The sequence below is a fragment of the Carcharodon carcharias genome, chromosome 6 (genome assembly GCF_017639515.1).
Source record: "Carcharodon carcharias isolate sCarCar2 chromosome 6, sCarCar2.pri, whole genome shotgun sequence".
NCBI lineage: Eukaryota > Metazoa > Chordata > Chondrichthyes > Lamniformes > Lamnidae > Carcharodon > Carcharodon carcharias.
This window is the reverse complement of record NC_054472.1, coordinates 9,020,527-9,036,437: the sequence shown is the minus strand read 5'-3', so window position 1 is coordinate 9,036,437 and position 15,911 is coordinate 9,020,527. Positions and strand designations below refer to the sequence as shown.

The 15,911-nt window shown below is 40.9% G+C and overlaps 1 protein-coding gene across 5 annotated transcripts in view; it reads right to left on the bottom strand.

Moving 5' to 3' along the window:
- tbc1d31 (TBC1 domain family, member 31) overlaps positions 1–15,911 on the bottom strand; it is a 167,337-nt gene that overhangs the window by 35,350 nt on the left and 116,076 nt on the right. For 2 of the 5 annotated variants that reach the window (XM_041189547.1, XM_041189548.1), the window contains exons 1-4: positions 12,244–12,539; positions 9,080–9,226; positions 7,770–7,885; positions 1,990–2,168 (exon numbers count right to left, since the gene is read on the bottom strand). In XM_041189547.1, coding sequence (XP_041045481.1) covers positions 1,990–2,168; positions 7,770–7,885; positions 9,080–9,226; positions 12,244–12,320 — 519 coding nt within the window. In that variant the 5' untranslated portion in view covers positions 12,321–12,539. Of the gene's footprint in view, positions 1–1,989; positions 2,169–7,769; positions 7,886–9,079; positions 9,227–12,243; positions 12,540–15,911 lie in introns of those variants that run through there. The other 3 variants (XM_041189549.1, XM_041189550.1, XM_041189551.1) reach the window with 3 other exon arrangements.

Genomic DNA, 15,911 nt, shown 5'->3' with positions numbered 1-15,911 from the left:
ACTACAAGAAGATAAAAACATGGGCAGCAAGAAAGGTGAAAAAACATTAGAGAAGGAAGAAAAAAAGAAACTAGGGACTTAAACTTTATTATTTTCTTTCCTTCTATTGCAGCAGAATGACTCTGATTGACATCATCCGGCAAAATATGGCATTTTAGGGGATTTCAGGTGACCACTTGCATGAGCGCCTTGGGAATTTGTTGATGCTTGTTTCAGAAATGAACTTTGCAGTGGTGGCTGGGTGATGTTTTCTACTGGGAGAAGATGTCCAGGCCTTTCTTGTCGAAAGAACACAAAGGTTTATGCTTGTTGTCATTGCGATGAATTCTAGATTGCTTCCCATCAATACAATGTGCGGAATGTATGAGACAGTTATATGTTTGGCCAAGTATTAAGGCTTGTCCCCAAAACTGATTTTTTGAACTGTTTTATTTCCCAAGCAAACGTTACTTTGTTTAGAAAAATGCTTGGAAAGCTGGCTTATTTTCCCAGGGGGAGCTTTTATGTTAATTTCTGGGTTGTTGTATCTTTTATATAATAGTTTTTTTGGGAAGAAATAGTTGCATGTCCTCCATATATTTTTTGACAATTGTAATTGTGATTGTGGTTAGAAATATATGCAATGTGTACAGTGATTTCCAAGATTGAGTTCTACTGGGCTTTTTAATGTGACAAGTTTGAAATTACGTTCGACTGACGTTTGGTAAATGTGCTCAGAGTTGCACGTTATGGTGAAATGGTTCTGCTGGAATGAATTTACTAAACAAAGGCTAGTGTCAGAGGTATCCAAGGATGTGGGAGAGAATTTAAGATGGTTGCAATGAAAGGAAGGGGAGAGAGCATAAAATGATTTGAAGTGTTTTTTAAAAATTTATTCATTCATGGGATGTGGGTGTCACGTTATTGCTCCATTCCTAATTGCCCTTGTGGTGGTGGATTTCTGCCTTCTTGAGACACTGCAGTCCACATGGTGTAGCTACACCCACAGTGCTCTTAGGAAGGGAGTTACAGGATTTTGACCCAGCAACAGTGAAGGAACGGTGATATACTTCCAAGTCAGGATGTGCGTGGCTTGGAGGGGAACTTTCAGGTGGTGGCGTTCCCATGCATCTACTGCCTTTGTCCTTCTAGGCGGTAGAGGTCAGGTGTTTGGAAGGTGCTGTCGAAGGAGCCTTGGCGAGTTGCTGCAATGCATCTCGATTAAGGATTTTGAATTTACTATGATGGGGAATAGGGAGGTAATGTACATAATTGAGAATGGAGTGATGGGGTGAATGGGACTTTAATGCAGGGCAGGATCTGGGAAACTTGCAGTTTATGGATAATGGAATATAAACATCCATTCCCTCCGCCACTACTGTGCTGTGGCTGCAGTGTACTATCTATAGGATGCATGGTAATGCTTTATTGAAGGTCATGCAAAGGATTAGAAAACTTCCTTGCGGTTTCATGCACAAACAATTAGGGTGTGTCTGACACAGTTATAAATGTCATGCAACTTTTTTCTATGACCAATATATGCTTATTTTTTTTCTTTATTCTTTCAAGGGATGCAGGTGTCACTGGCAAAGCTAGCGTTTTTTGCCCATCCCTAACTGCTCTTTAGTTGAGCAGCTTGCTAGGCCATTTCAGAGAGCAGTTAAGAATCAACCACATTGCTGTGGGTCTGAGTCACATGTAGACCAGGTAAGGATGACAGGTTTCGCTCCCTAAAGGACATTTGTGAATCAGATGGTTTCTATGACAATCAATGATAGTTTCATGGTCTCTACAGTGACTAGCTTTCAATTCCAGATTTATTAACTTAATTTAAATTCCACCAGCTGCTGTGGTGGGATTTGAATCTGCGACCCAGGGCATTAACCTGGACCTCTAGATTACTAGTCCATTGACATTAGCACTACGCCATGATCTCCCCACTTAAATAGCTCAAACCCAAGTAATTTGTAATATCCTGTTATAGCTTCTACTTCAATATTCTTTACTAACCTTCTGAATGCCAACTGACAAGTGTACATTCAGTTTCCTCTTTCGTTGGAATGTGTCCAAGTCCCACAGTTGTGCTGCATCAGAAGATGTAGTGATCGCATATCTTCCAGATCCATGAACAGAAATGGATGAAACGGCAGACTCATGTCCCCTCATCCAACTCACAAGCTCCTTTGTGTCTGTCCATTAAGCAGAAGTGTTCAAAGTATAAAATGTGTTTCGTAGAAAACTTGAAACTCCTGCATCATTGCACATCTGCCACAAAGCCTTCACTAGTCACTTCAGGTGAACGTGCTACTTTCGAGTTTGGTACCAACACCAGTAGTTAGTTACTGAAAACAAACTGTTACATACAGGGGTACAAAACCAAATTGTAACCAAATGAGGCAGCAGTTCAGAGGACTAACTATCTGTTATTAAAAAAGTGGAACTCATACTATTGCACTTGCTCGAGTAAATAAAGGCTACAGTCACAGCAAAACAAGGTGTAGTCTGAGTTTATCCAGGATTGTGCTACAATCTATTTAACTTATAATTAAAAAATCAATTTCTTCATTTTTCTGTTTGTGGTAGTCCATTATAGCATTCTACTGAAAAATGGAATAACTTTATTGAAAAGGGTATATATCCCCCACCCCCATTCCAACCATCTTCATGTAGGCTGACAACACCCAGCTGTACCTCACCACCACCTCTTTCGACTCCTCATTTGCCAAATTAACAGACTAATTCTCTGACAACCAGTACTGGATGAGCAGAAATGACCTCCAATTAAATATTGGAAAGACTGAAGCCATTGTTTTCAGTACCCACTCCAAAATCCATTCCCTAGCTACGCGCTCCACCTTCTCCCTGGCAACAGTCTGCAATTAAGCCAGTCTGTCTGCAATTTTAATGTCACATTTAATCCTGACATGAGCTTCCCATCTCATATTCATGCCATCACTAAGACAGCCTATTTCCACCTCTACCATCGTCCGATTTCGCCCCTGTCTCAGCTCATCTGATGAAACGCTCATCCATGCCTTTGTTACCTCTAGGCTTGGCTATTCCAATGCACTTCTGGCTGGTCTCCCACATTCTACCCTTTGTAAACATGATCGGTTGTCTGTAGCTTAACTCACACTCGTTCCCCTATCGCCCCTGTGCTCACTGACTTACATTGGCTCCCAGTCAAGCAACATCTTGATTTTGAAATTCTCATCCTTGTTTTTAAATCCGTCCATGGGCTCACCCCTCCTATCTCTATAATCTCCTCCACAACACAACCTTCTGAGATTTCTGCAGTCCTCCAATTCTGGCTTCTTGTGCATTCCCAATTAAAATTGCTCCATCATTGATGGCTACGCCTTCAGCTGCCTGGGCCCCAAGCTCTGTAATTCCCCCTCTCCACCTCACTTTCCTCCTTTAAGATGCTTCTTAAAACCTACCTCTTTGATCAAGCTTTTGGTTATGTCGCCTAATATTTCCTTCCTAGGGTCTTAAGAGAGGTGGCTAATGAGGCAGTAGATGTGTTGGTGTTAATTTTCCAAAGTACCCTAGACTCTGGAAAGGTTCTATCTGACTGGAATGTAGTAAATATAAGCCCTCTATTCACAAAGGAAGGAAGGCAGAAAACAGGAAACTATAGGCCAGTTAGCTTGACGAGGTTGTGAGGAAGGGGATAGAATCGATCATTAAAGAGGTCATAGCTGGGCACTTAGAAAAACTCAAGATAATTGGGAAGAGTCAGCATGGTTTTATGAAAGGGAAATCATGTTTAACCAATTTATTAGAGTTCTTTGGAGTGTGATGAAAGTATAATAATTTGCATAATATTTTTCTGGTTTATTGTGAAGTAGGTTTATGGGGCTAAGTATAATTGGGTCTGTCTGGGTGATTTAATTACATTTGGAGTGCAAGCTTGAAATCATCGAAAGAAGCTAGGTACTTGGCATGCTAATGAGTAAGCATGGGTGATCGCTTAGAATATAAGGTGTGAAGGGAGTTTGTATTTTTACATAAATGAAGAAATTTGGATTTCAAAGCGATCTTAGCCAAATAAGCAGGGCTAAGTCATGTTTATTTTTCCAAATGGTTACTGACCATATTGGCGACATGAAAGTTTTTAAATTATGAGGAAGATACAGTTTCAAAGACATATGGAACAGTAGAATTTACATATTAAAAAGAGAGAAACATATATAAAAGAGAATGAAAGGCTATGTGGGAAGAAAGCCATGTAAGATCTAACAGGAGTGTGTGAAATACTCTTAATGAAGCCTCCAGCCATGTGTGCTTGAGTCTGCTATGTAACGAAACTACAGTTGGGGAAAAGCCATCTGGAATTCCACTGTGAAGTGGGTATTGTGTTAACTTGCTGGTTCTGTTTTAAATCTAAAATCTATTTTGAACCGTTGCCTTAAAGGGGGTGTAACTGAGAGTCAGGTTACTTAGGAATTTTAGGAGTTATTCCAGTAGCAAGTAATTGTAATCTTACGGATGCATGTGAAATCTTTTATTTTGTTAATAAATATTTTAAATTTAATTTTTAAAATCTCTAAAGGTCTTGGTGGACTTACTACTTCTGAATTCAGTGCACACATCTTCTCATAATAAATACAAATTGCAAAGCCATTGTGATAGCACGACCAAGTTTCACTTGTGGATTTGGTCTTCCTGGCACAGGTCATCTGTCATGTTATAACGAAGGACTAACATGTGCTGTGGATAAAGGGGAGCCTGTATACGTACTGTACTTGGATTTGATAAGCATTTGATAAGGTGCCACATCAAAGGTTATTGCAGAAAATAAAAGCTCATGGTGACATGGGTAACATATTAGCAAGGATAGAAGATTGGCTGGCTGGCAGAAAACAGATAGTGCGCATAAATGGGTCTTTGTCTGATTGGCAGGATCTGACAAGTGGCGTCCCGCAGGGGTCTGTGCTGGGGCCTCAACTTTTTACAATTTATATCAATAACTTAGATTAGGGGAGCGAAGGCATAGTAGCTAAATTTGCAGATGACACAAAGATTGGTAAGAAAGTATGTTGTGAAGACGACAAGGAGTTTGCAGACAGATGTAGATATATGTGAGTGGGCAAAAGTCTGGCAGCTGGAGCATAATGTGGGAAAATATGAATTTGTTCACTTTGGCAGGAAGAATAAAAATGCAGAGTATTGCTTAAATGGAGAACGACTGCAGAATTACAAGGTGCAAAGAGATCTAGGTGTTCTCATGCACGAGTCACAAAAAGTTAATATGCAGGTACCGCATATAATCAAAGGTTAATGGGATGCTTTCCTTTATTATGAGAGGAATTGAACATAAAGTATGGATGTTATGCTTCACTTATAGAGGGCATTGGTGAGACCACATCTCAAATACTGTACGTAGTTTTGGTCTTCTTATTTAAGGAAGGATGTAAATGCTTGGAGGTGGTTCAGAGGTTTACTAGATTGATACCGGGAATGAGCATATTATCTTATAAGGATAGGTTGGACAGGGTGGGCTTGTTTCTATTGGAGTTTAGAAGAGTGAGAGATGACTTGATTTAAGTATATAAGATCCTGAATGGTCTCAAAAAGGTGAATGTAGAAAGGATGTTTCCTCTTGTGGGTGAGTCCAGGACGAGGGGACACCGTTTTAAAATTAGGGGTTGCCCTTATAGGACACAGATAAGGAGAATTTTTTTCCTCTCAGAAGGTTGTGTGATTTTGGAACTCTCTGCCTTATATTTGCATTTATATAAATGACATAGATGACTATGTGGGGCTAGGATTAGTAAGTTTGCAGATGACACAAAGACTGGCAGGGTGGTTAATAGTGAGGTCTTGGGATACAGGAAGTTATAGACGGGATAGTCAAATGGGCAGATAAATGGCAGATGGAATTTAACCCTGAAAGGTGTGAGGTGATACACTTTGGAAGGAGTAATTTGACAAGGAAGTATTCCATGAACGGCATGACACTAGGAAGTTCTGAGGAACAAAGTGACCTTAGCGTGTGTGTCCACAGATCTCTGAAGGTGGAGAGGCATGTTAGTGGGATGGTGAAAAAGGCATACGGGACACTTGCCTTTATCAATCGAGGCATAGATTACAAAAGTAGGGAGGTCATGTTAGAGTTGAACCTTGGTGAGGCCACAGCTGGATTACTGAGTGCAGTTCTGGTCGCCACATTATAGGAAGGATTTGACTGCACTGGAGGGGGTGCAGAGGAGATTCACCAGGATATTGCCTGAGATGAAACATTTACGTTATGAAGAGAGGTTGGATAGACTTGGATTGTTTTCGTTGGAGCAGAGAAGACTGAGGGGCGACCTGATCGCAGTGTACAAGATTTTGAGGGGCATGGACAGCTGTTCCCCTTCGTTGAAGGGTCAGTCACAAGGGGACATAAGTTCAAGGTGAGGGATAGGAGGTTTAGGGGGGACTGTGAGGAAAAACTTTTTTACCCAGATGGTGTGCAGTTCTGGTCACCTAACTACAGGAAGGATATCAGTAAGATTGAAAGAGTGCAGAGAAGATTTACTAGGATGTTGCCGGGTCTTAAGGAGTTGAGTTACAGGGAAAGATTAAACAGGTTAGGACTTTATTCCTTGGAGCGTAGAAGGATGAGGGGAGATTTGAAAGAAGTTTACAAAATTATGAGGGGTATAGACAGAGTAAATGCGAGTAGGCTCTTTCCACTCAGATTAGGAGAGATAAACACGAGAGGACATGGCTTTAGGGTGAAAAGGGAAAGGTTTAGGGGGAACTTCTTCACTGAGAGTGGTGAGAGTGTGGAACGAGCTGCCATCTGACGTGGTAAATGCAGGCTCACTCTTAAGTTTTAAGAGTAAATTGGATAGCTACATGGATGGGAGAGGTCTGGAGGATTATGGACTGGGATTAGCGGAATAATATTTCGGCACAGACTCGATGGGCCGAAGGGCCTGTTCTGCACTGTGTAATTCTGTGATTCTGCGGTGGAAGTGGGGTCACTGAATATTTTTAAGGCAGAGGTAAATAGATTCTTGTTAGGCAAGGAAATCAAAGGTTATTGGATGTAAATGGGAATTTGGAACTCGAAACTCAAACAGGTCAGTCATGACCTTATTGAACGGCAGAGCATGGCCTACTTCTGCTCCTATTTTATATGTTCAAATTATGTGGATTTGTGTCATACTTTGTTTTATAATGCTCCTGTGAAGCACCTTGAGATGTTAAAGGCGTTATATAGTTGTTGCATCACAAGAGCACTTAACTTGCTGGGAAACAGTTTCATGACTGCTAATTATCTTCTGACATCCCACTCAAGCGATCATAATTTATATGCAAGCCTCAATAGTGAATGCCGAAGACTACATAAGCAAAGGAAGAATCGAAGCTGAGCCCTTCACTAGATATCCGGGTGCATCTGCTTCCAGCAAAGGTCCCTCGATAATGATGTGAAGTAGTATTCTGATTCTGCCACGCCTACCATCCATGAACCAAGGCTGGAATGTCGTGGCCAATTGTAAAACCCCCAGCTACGATTTGGCTAACTCAGTACAAACCAGGAATCAAATAGGTCTGAATACCTCAACAACTCATTAGATAAACTTGCTGAGACACAAATGCAAAAATTGGCTTTTAAGAATTTGAACTATTCCATATGCTTATTTATTGAAAAAAGCTGTAATTAATCTTCACTGGCTTTTTTATTTGGCTCAATCTCAACAGATACATCTTTAGCCCTTAGCAGACCAGAACCTCTCCATAGGTAAAGCAGTTACTTGATTCTACGTCATCTGTTGTTACAAACTTCACTGTACCTGTATCAAAACATTTCACAGAGTAATCTGCCAGAGCGACCAAATATTCTGTCTTCCTTCGGAGGTTGAAAGCCAATGCTGTACATGCCTGCCCTGTTCGCTGCACTAGTTTAAAGCTACAGAAAGAATAACAAACAAGAAATAGTATTGTGAATAATCACTCAACATAGCATTCATTGGTACAATATATTTAAGTCATTAAATACCAATGAAATGGTTACTGGAAAGTTTAAGAGTGGAATTGATTAGAAACAAAAATGATGTGACAGTCAGTCCCCCTCTGTACAGTGCAAACGCTTGTGACTCAGGCAGTCTGTGCTTAGTGAATGCATGGAATGAACACAGCCGGGCATCTCTCCATTCTGTGCAATCACTGCCCAAAACCTCCCTTTACCCGGTAATTAATTGCACAGCAAAACTCTACACAGCGGCAGCTACATGTGAAACTACCATTTTAAAATCATTCAAAAAAATCCAAATTACATCAGCAAGCCATGGTCCAGCTATGCCATGCCTTCTAACATGCATCACTGGATGACTATATTTGACGAGTGAGCACTATTATGCAGAACTTTATAAAACTTATACGTGATAGTTTCTTTGCTTTCTTTTCCCCCTTCAAAACCTCTTTATTCTCAGTTATCTAACATTAAGGGTAGTTCTAACTGTTTTTCTCCAACTCTGAGGTGAGGACTGCTCCAATGGCTCAGTGGTTGATGGCATCTCATGGTGCAACACCATGCAAACCAAGAAAATCCCAAGTTTGATCCTTAGTATGTACCTGAACACTGTAGGTACTACAGGTAACATCAATGTCCCCACATTAAAGGAAGGACAGGGTAGAGGAAAGAAGAGAAAGCGGGCTGCTGGGCAGTGGATTTAAAAGAAAAGTCGCAGATTGAGTCAAGTCAATGCTTCATGACAGACTGCCGGCCAATCTACTATTTTCATATAGATAGAGTATTTCCCCTAATGCCTATGGATCCAAAACATACCTAAAGGTTACTGGGATTACAACAGCTTGCATTTATAAAGCATCTTTAACATAGTAAAACATTCGAAGGCACTTCACAGGAACAAAAACTTGACAAAGTCACATAGGGAGATATTAGGACAGGTGACCAAAATGTTGGTCAAAGAGGTATATTTTAATGAGCATCTTAAAAGGAGGGAATTCCAAAACTTAAGCAACTGAAGGCAGGGCCACCAATGATGGAGCGATTAAAGTTTGAGACATAAAAGAGGCCAGTATACAACATTATCATCAGTGAATATTGCCCAATGTTAGCAAAGTAATCAAAGTGACTTACCTATTTCTGCTCAAGTCAAAGAGGTAGATGTTGCCCTGGTGATCACCAGCAAGAAAAGCTTCCCCTGCAGCATCAAATGCAACATGAAGAAATCGAATGGTCTTTGAGTGATAGCCCACAACACTATGAGTAACGTTTACTATGACACTGTTCAAAAACAGAAACATGGATTTAGAAAAGTTAGTAAAACTATCAAAGTCACAATATTGTTTGAAATGCTTACAGTTCTAAGCACCAGAATTGATTTCAGCTAACTGTACAACCAATTGGGACAAATCAGACATTTCTGTATTTGTTTCCTGAATGAAATTTCAGCAAAAGAGCTCTGCTCCCATCATTAATTTTAAGATCACACATCTCTGTCAGAAACAAACTTAACACCAATACCTGACTTGCTGCCAATGAAACCCTCAACAACACCTTAAAATTAGAAGTATCGTCACACAGATGTTAACCCTAATGTAACCCTTCTTGGTCATTTCATTTTTATGTTATTCACTGCTTGGTGAATGAGGAAGAACAGTACATAAACATAGGATCATCACTAGAGAAGTGAAGGGGAGTTATAAAAAAAATTCAGAGTATTAAAACATGGAATACTTCAAGACAGGTAGCCATCAAGGCAAAGAATAAAGTATCATTTGAGATATTTGAATAGGTGTCTGAAAAGTGTGCTTATCAGATACAGAGAAAGGGCATGTGCTGCAGCTGATGAACAAGTGCCATGTGATGGGTTGAATAGTCTCCTTCTGCGATAAAGTGTCACATTCTATGAGAATGCAATGAATGCTTGCAAAACTATCCTTGAAAACATACATTCCAAATCTTCAAAAATGAAATGCATGGTTAATTTCACATTCATAACATGCTCAGTGATTGCTGGCCCACACACCTAAACCATTCAAACAGATAAGCAATAGTACACAACATCCTGCTGTTGGGAAGTGCTAATGTTAACCATAGTAAATCACTCAGCAACACTAGAATAAGCATTTTTAAATATTAAAAGCCCAAAACATGCATGAGGCATGAGACAAGAAGGGCAGGAAGTAAAAAAGCAGGAAATATAAATTATATTTAAATATATGTATCAGAACACAAAGGTTTTTTAAAAATCTGCAATTTTTCTGGAAGAATGAGCCTCTACACTTATAAAATTAGTTTCCCAGGGCCAGAGAGGCTATTCAGCCGTAATTATGACTCATGCCATTTGCTGGCAAAGTCATATCTAAATCAATGTTTTAGAATGTCAAGTGTTAGAAAGATTTAAGAGCGGATAATTTCAATGCCTAGACATTTGGTTCTTGCATCTTCTTAAGATAGTATATAAACATAAGTTTACTTCTAGTAAGCAATTCTAGCAAGTGACTTTCATGGTTTGAGGTTATTGACTAACAAAAAACTGAATATCAAAATATCACTAACTTGAGGGACATTGCATATTATCAGTAGGATTGAAAGAATAGTTTAAAAATGACTACAGCTTTGTCTAATCTCCATTTCAAATGCTTATTCCTTCGAGGGAAAGTGTTTGGAAAACTTTCTGGAAGAATTATGTATTACTTTAAATTACACAAACATCAATATATAAAGGGTGAGGGTGATGCATAAATTCATCTGATTTACATCATAGTTGCAAAAACTTAACAAAGGCGGTGCTTTGTTTTATATAGTGTGCAGTCCACTAAATCTACAATGATGTTAAATAACAATGATTAAAACCAGCTGGATCCGCCATAGGATGATACATAATGTGTCTGGATACAGAACCAGAAACACCAGTGGAGCATCTGGTTTGATCCCTGTGCTAAATTAGCTGATCTTAGCTCTATGAGAAGCAAAATAAGTGTCAAATTTCTTGGTTTACAAGGTCTTTGGAAGGAGGGAGGATTTAAAGAGAAGAATCAGCCAAGGTTCTCCTTTCTGATCTCCATCCACTGATACAGCGTTGTAGTTTATATGATTTACGCTGAATGACAGAACACGCAATCTGAGCTAGGGTTGACAACTCAAGTTGCACAAATTCTTGGAGGATTCATGACACAGGCCCAGAATGTGCAGTCACAGTAACAGCAAGTGTTAGCATCACTCTTATTACCGTGAAAAACTGGCACCAACTTCTGTCATTCACACATGCACAGTTAAATGCAGAAATTTGGAAGCTGCTGTCAGTGACTCCCTGCTCCTTCACAGGTTATGCTGTTGCAACCCTCGCATATGGAATCAATTGGAAATCGCTAACTTCAACTAATTGCCCACGATTGTCAATGTAAGGTCCAATGGAATAGTTAAACTTTGTTCAATCAGGTGCATATGAGTTTTTAGTAGCATACTAAGTTATAATTACAACTGAATAATCTCTCTGGCTCCGAGAAACTAAGTTTACAAGTGTGGAGTCTCACCCCTCAAAAATTGTAGATTAAAAAAATTAAAGATTGTGTTTTAATATATATATCTTGAAACATAATTTATATTTCCTGCTTTTTTACTTCCTGCCTTGCTATGTCTGACATTTTCTTCAATAAAACTGAATTGTCTGACAGCCTGCCTGTCCTGTTGACAGACACCAAAGATCCACTGCAGAAAGTGTCAAATTCAGAGATTTTGGACAAGAGGATGTCAGCGCTCCAGAGCACAATAAAACTTTGCAGGCAGCTTTTTCTGAGGTCAGAAGCAAGATTCCTTCAACAGTAAAACCCAGGCTGAGATCTCCTGCCACCAAGCCCAGTCAAATAACCCTCACCACCATCTGCAATATATTTATAACAAGTAAACATTAGTTACTTGGTGGTACTGAACTTGAGTATTGTTAAAAAAGGCATACAGTCAAAGCTTTTGGTCTTGCGCTCATCAGGGCAGATGCAAGAATGCCAAATTTCAAAATGAGCAACAATTTATACTGTATAAGAAAAGGGTACTGATTGGTTGGCAAGTTGATTCTGATTGGTCAATGCACTGCAATGGAAAAAAATTCAGGGCACGATCCTCTGGGAGCTTCCCAGGGACACGGGGCGGGGGCGGGGGCGGGGTACAGAGTAGGGGATCCCAGTGAGCAGCGATGCCTCCCACAGTCGAATAGGCGGGATCCCAAACTGAGCAGTGATGCCTCCCACAGTGGAATAGACGCGCTTTCTGTAGGTGTCAGACGAGGATGGCAGTTTTACCCGTCGGCTACCAAGGGGCTGGGCCTTCGATGCCAGATCTTGCCCCGCTCCCGGGCTCCGATGTCGCTGCTCTGCATGAGGCCCGGCCGGCGGGAAATTCAAACTCTTCCCCCCCTGATCACCTCAGTTGGTTAAATCAACAGACCCCCAAACACCGCCGCGACAAAAATCTACAGGTTTGAAACTCCAGTTGACAACTTCAATCCGAATCCAATTAACGACGTCAAGAAACGGAAGAAACAAAATTTCCCAAAATAACGGACATTCTCTCCTCCACAAACATCCGGGCAGGGAAGGAAGTGACATCACCCCCTCGTTGCGCTTGCGCATGTGCATCGGCCCCAATGCCCCCTGGGAATTGTAGTTTTTGTGGCTTTTTAGTTTGAGTGAAGCTATTACATAGAAATATATATCAAAATTATTAAAGTTTAATTATGACATTATTAAGATCATTAATATTCTATACTAAAACAAAAAAGACTTGCATTCATATAACACTTTTCTCGATTTGCCAAAGCCAATTATATACTTTCTGAAACGTCATCACTGTTGTAATGCAAGAAACACAACAAATACCACAAATAGTAATGAGATAACTACCAGATAATCTGTTTTGGTGATGTTGGTGTCCTGTGTCAATATGTATCCCTCAGCCAACATCACAACAAACAGATTATCTGGTCATTCAGAGATAAAAACAAAAAAACTGCGGATGCTGAAAATCTAAAACAATAACAGAATTACCTGGAAAAACACAGCAGATCTGGCAGCATCGGTGGAGAAGAAAAGAGTTGATGTTTCGAGTCCTCATGACCCTTTGACAGAACTTGAGTGAATCCAAGAAAGGGGTGAAATATAAGCTGGTTTAAGATGTGGGGGGGGGGTGTGGTGGTTTGGGGGGGGTGGAGAGAAGGGGAGGGGGTTGGTGTGGTTGTAGGGACAAACAAGCAGTGATAGATAGAAGCAGATCATCAAAAGATGTCACAGACAACCCCCTCCACTTCTCTCCCCCCACCCAAACCCCACCCCCCCCGACACACACACACCTTAAACCAGCTTATATTTCACCCTTTTCTTGGATTCACTCAATTTCTGTCGAAGGGTCATGAGGACTCGAAACGTCAACTCTTTTCTTCTCCGCCAATGCTGCCAGACCTGCTGAGTTTTTCCAGGTAATTCTATTTTTGTTTTATCTGGTCATTCGTTGGCTGTCACTCGATTCAAGGGTGAGTTTCTGTCATGGGTCTTCATCCCTGTGACTGAATAGGCCAATTCTTGACTCCCATGCAGATCTTTTGGGGCAGGATGTCCCACATGCTAGTGGGATTCAGAGTGCTGGATTTGTTTCCTTTTTTCCCCTTCCCTGCCCCTCTATCTCAACATGTGACTCAAAGTATGATGCAGCGTGATAGACAAGGTGTCGCCATTCTGAACCATTAGTAGCAAGCTTCTCCCAGTCATTAATGTCAATGTTTCCACACTTCAAGGAGCTTCAGTGTACTTTTGAAGTGTTTTCTTTGTCCTCCATTGGATGTGCTTTGGCCATTTGAGAGTTGAGAAAACAGGACGTGCCAGCTAGGGGAGACACTTCTTGACCATCCAGACACAGTGTCTAGTCAATTGAAGTTGATTTTTCAGATGTTTTGCCTGAATGCCTGTGCACCTGGCTTCAAGAAGAACACCAGCAATGCTGCTTGTAGGAACTTGCGCTGTGCAAATTGGTTGCTGTGTTTCCTATTCTTCTCTTCTTAGGCAGTCCATCCCTTGGGATCGAGGATGACTTACTTCCGCTCCGATTTGATGGGTTCTGAGATGGCTGATAAATTTAATGTGCAATATGCAGACTTTGTGTGCTTTCACCAATGCCACGATTTAAACTCCGCATATTTCCAATGAAATCTCTCAATGTGTTTGGTGCCTTCCCAAATTAAACATCTCCAATTTGGTCAGTCTCCCATGAGTCAGTGGGAATATTTGATCTCTTCAAGGATGCTTTGAGGACATCCCTAAAGTGCTTCTACTGTCCCCTTGGGTGTTTCCTGCCATAACCGAGTCCTGAGTACAGCATTTGCTTCAAGAATCTGGTGTCAGTTTTGAGTTTCCTATATTACAACAATGATTACACTTCCAAATGACCTCATTGGCTGTGAAGGGCTTCGAGGCATCCTGAGGTTGTGAAAGGTTCTATAGAAATGCAAGTCCTTCATTTTAAAAACAAACTTTCTGAATGATACTTTCATATCTTAGAAGAAAGGTTGAACAGATTGGGCCTTTGCTAATTGGAGTTTAAAAGAATGAACGGTGATCTTATTGAAACATATTACACCCTGAGGGGACTGATAGCGTGAATACTGTGAAATTGTTTTCTCTTTTGGGGGAGACTAGAACTAAGAGACACCATTTAAAAATAAGAGGTCTCCCTTTCAAGGTGGAGATGAGAATTTTTTTCTATCAAAACTTTGTTAGTTTGTGGAATTCTCTTCCCCAGGAAACAACAGAGGCTGTGTCATTGTATATATTCAAGGGGGTGTTAGATAGATTCTTGATAAACAAGGGATTCATGACAGGAGGCAGACAGGAAAGTTGAATTGAGACCGCAACCAGATCACCATGATCTTATCGAATGGTGGAGCCAGCTCAAGGGGCTGAATGGCCTACTCCTGCTCCTAACTCCTATGTTCCTATATACAGTTCACAGTTTGCTTCTTTCATCTAATCATCCAAAGTAATTAAGGTATAAAGTTACACATGGGATTTATAAACACCTTGTATACAGTGTAGTTGGGCCTGTACTCATTGGAGTTAAGAAGAATGAGAGGCGGCCTTATTGAAACATACATGATTCTTAGGGGGCTTGACAGGGTAGATGCTTCTGGGAGAGTTTAGGACCAGAGGTCATAATCTCAGAGTAAGGGGTCGCCCATTTAAAACAGAGATGAGGAGGAATTTCTTCTCTCATAGGATAGCCAATCTGTGGAATTCTTTACCGCAGAGGGCTGTAAAAGCTGGGTCGTTAAGTATATTCAAGGTGGAGATAGATTTTTAATCAGTAAGGGAATCAAAGTTATGGGAAGAAGGCAGAAAATTGGAGTTGAGGATTATCAGATCAGTCATGATCTCATTGAATGGTGGAGCAGACTTGATGGGGCAAATTGGCTTACTTATGCTCCCACGTCTTATGGTCTTCTCCTGGCTCAGTCAGGGCAGACACAGCAGAGGAGGACAGAAGAAGCGCTTGAACGATGAGCCGAAAGCCAACATGAAGAAGTGCAACATTGACATCCACTCTTGAGAGATCATCACCCTGGATCTAACCAGATGGTGGCAGAGGCTGTGGGAACGATCCCAGCGTTTTGAGACCCACCAAACGAAGAGGAAAAGCGAGAGCAGCGAAAAGTACATGCCATGACCTGACCGGATAACACATGACCCAATACATAAAAACAAAAAACTCCAGTTGCTGGAAATCCAAAACAAAAACAGAATTACCTGGAAAAACTCAGCAGGTCTGACAGCATCAGCGGAGAAGAAAAGAGTTGACGTTTCGAGTCCTCATGACCCTTCAGTGATATCGCTGCTTGCTTGTCCCTACAACCACACCACCCCCCTTCACTTCTCTCCCCCCACTTAAACCAGCTTATATTTCACCCCTCTCCTTGGATTCACCA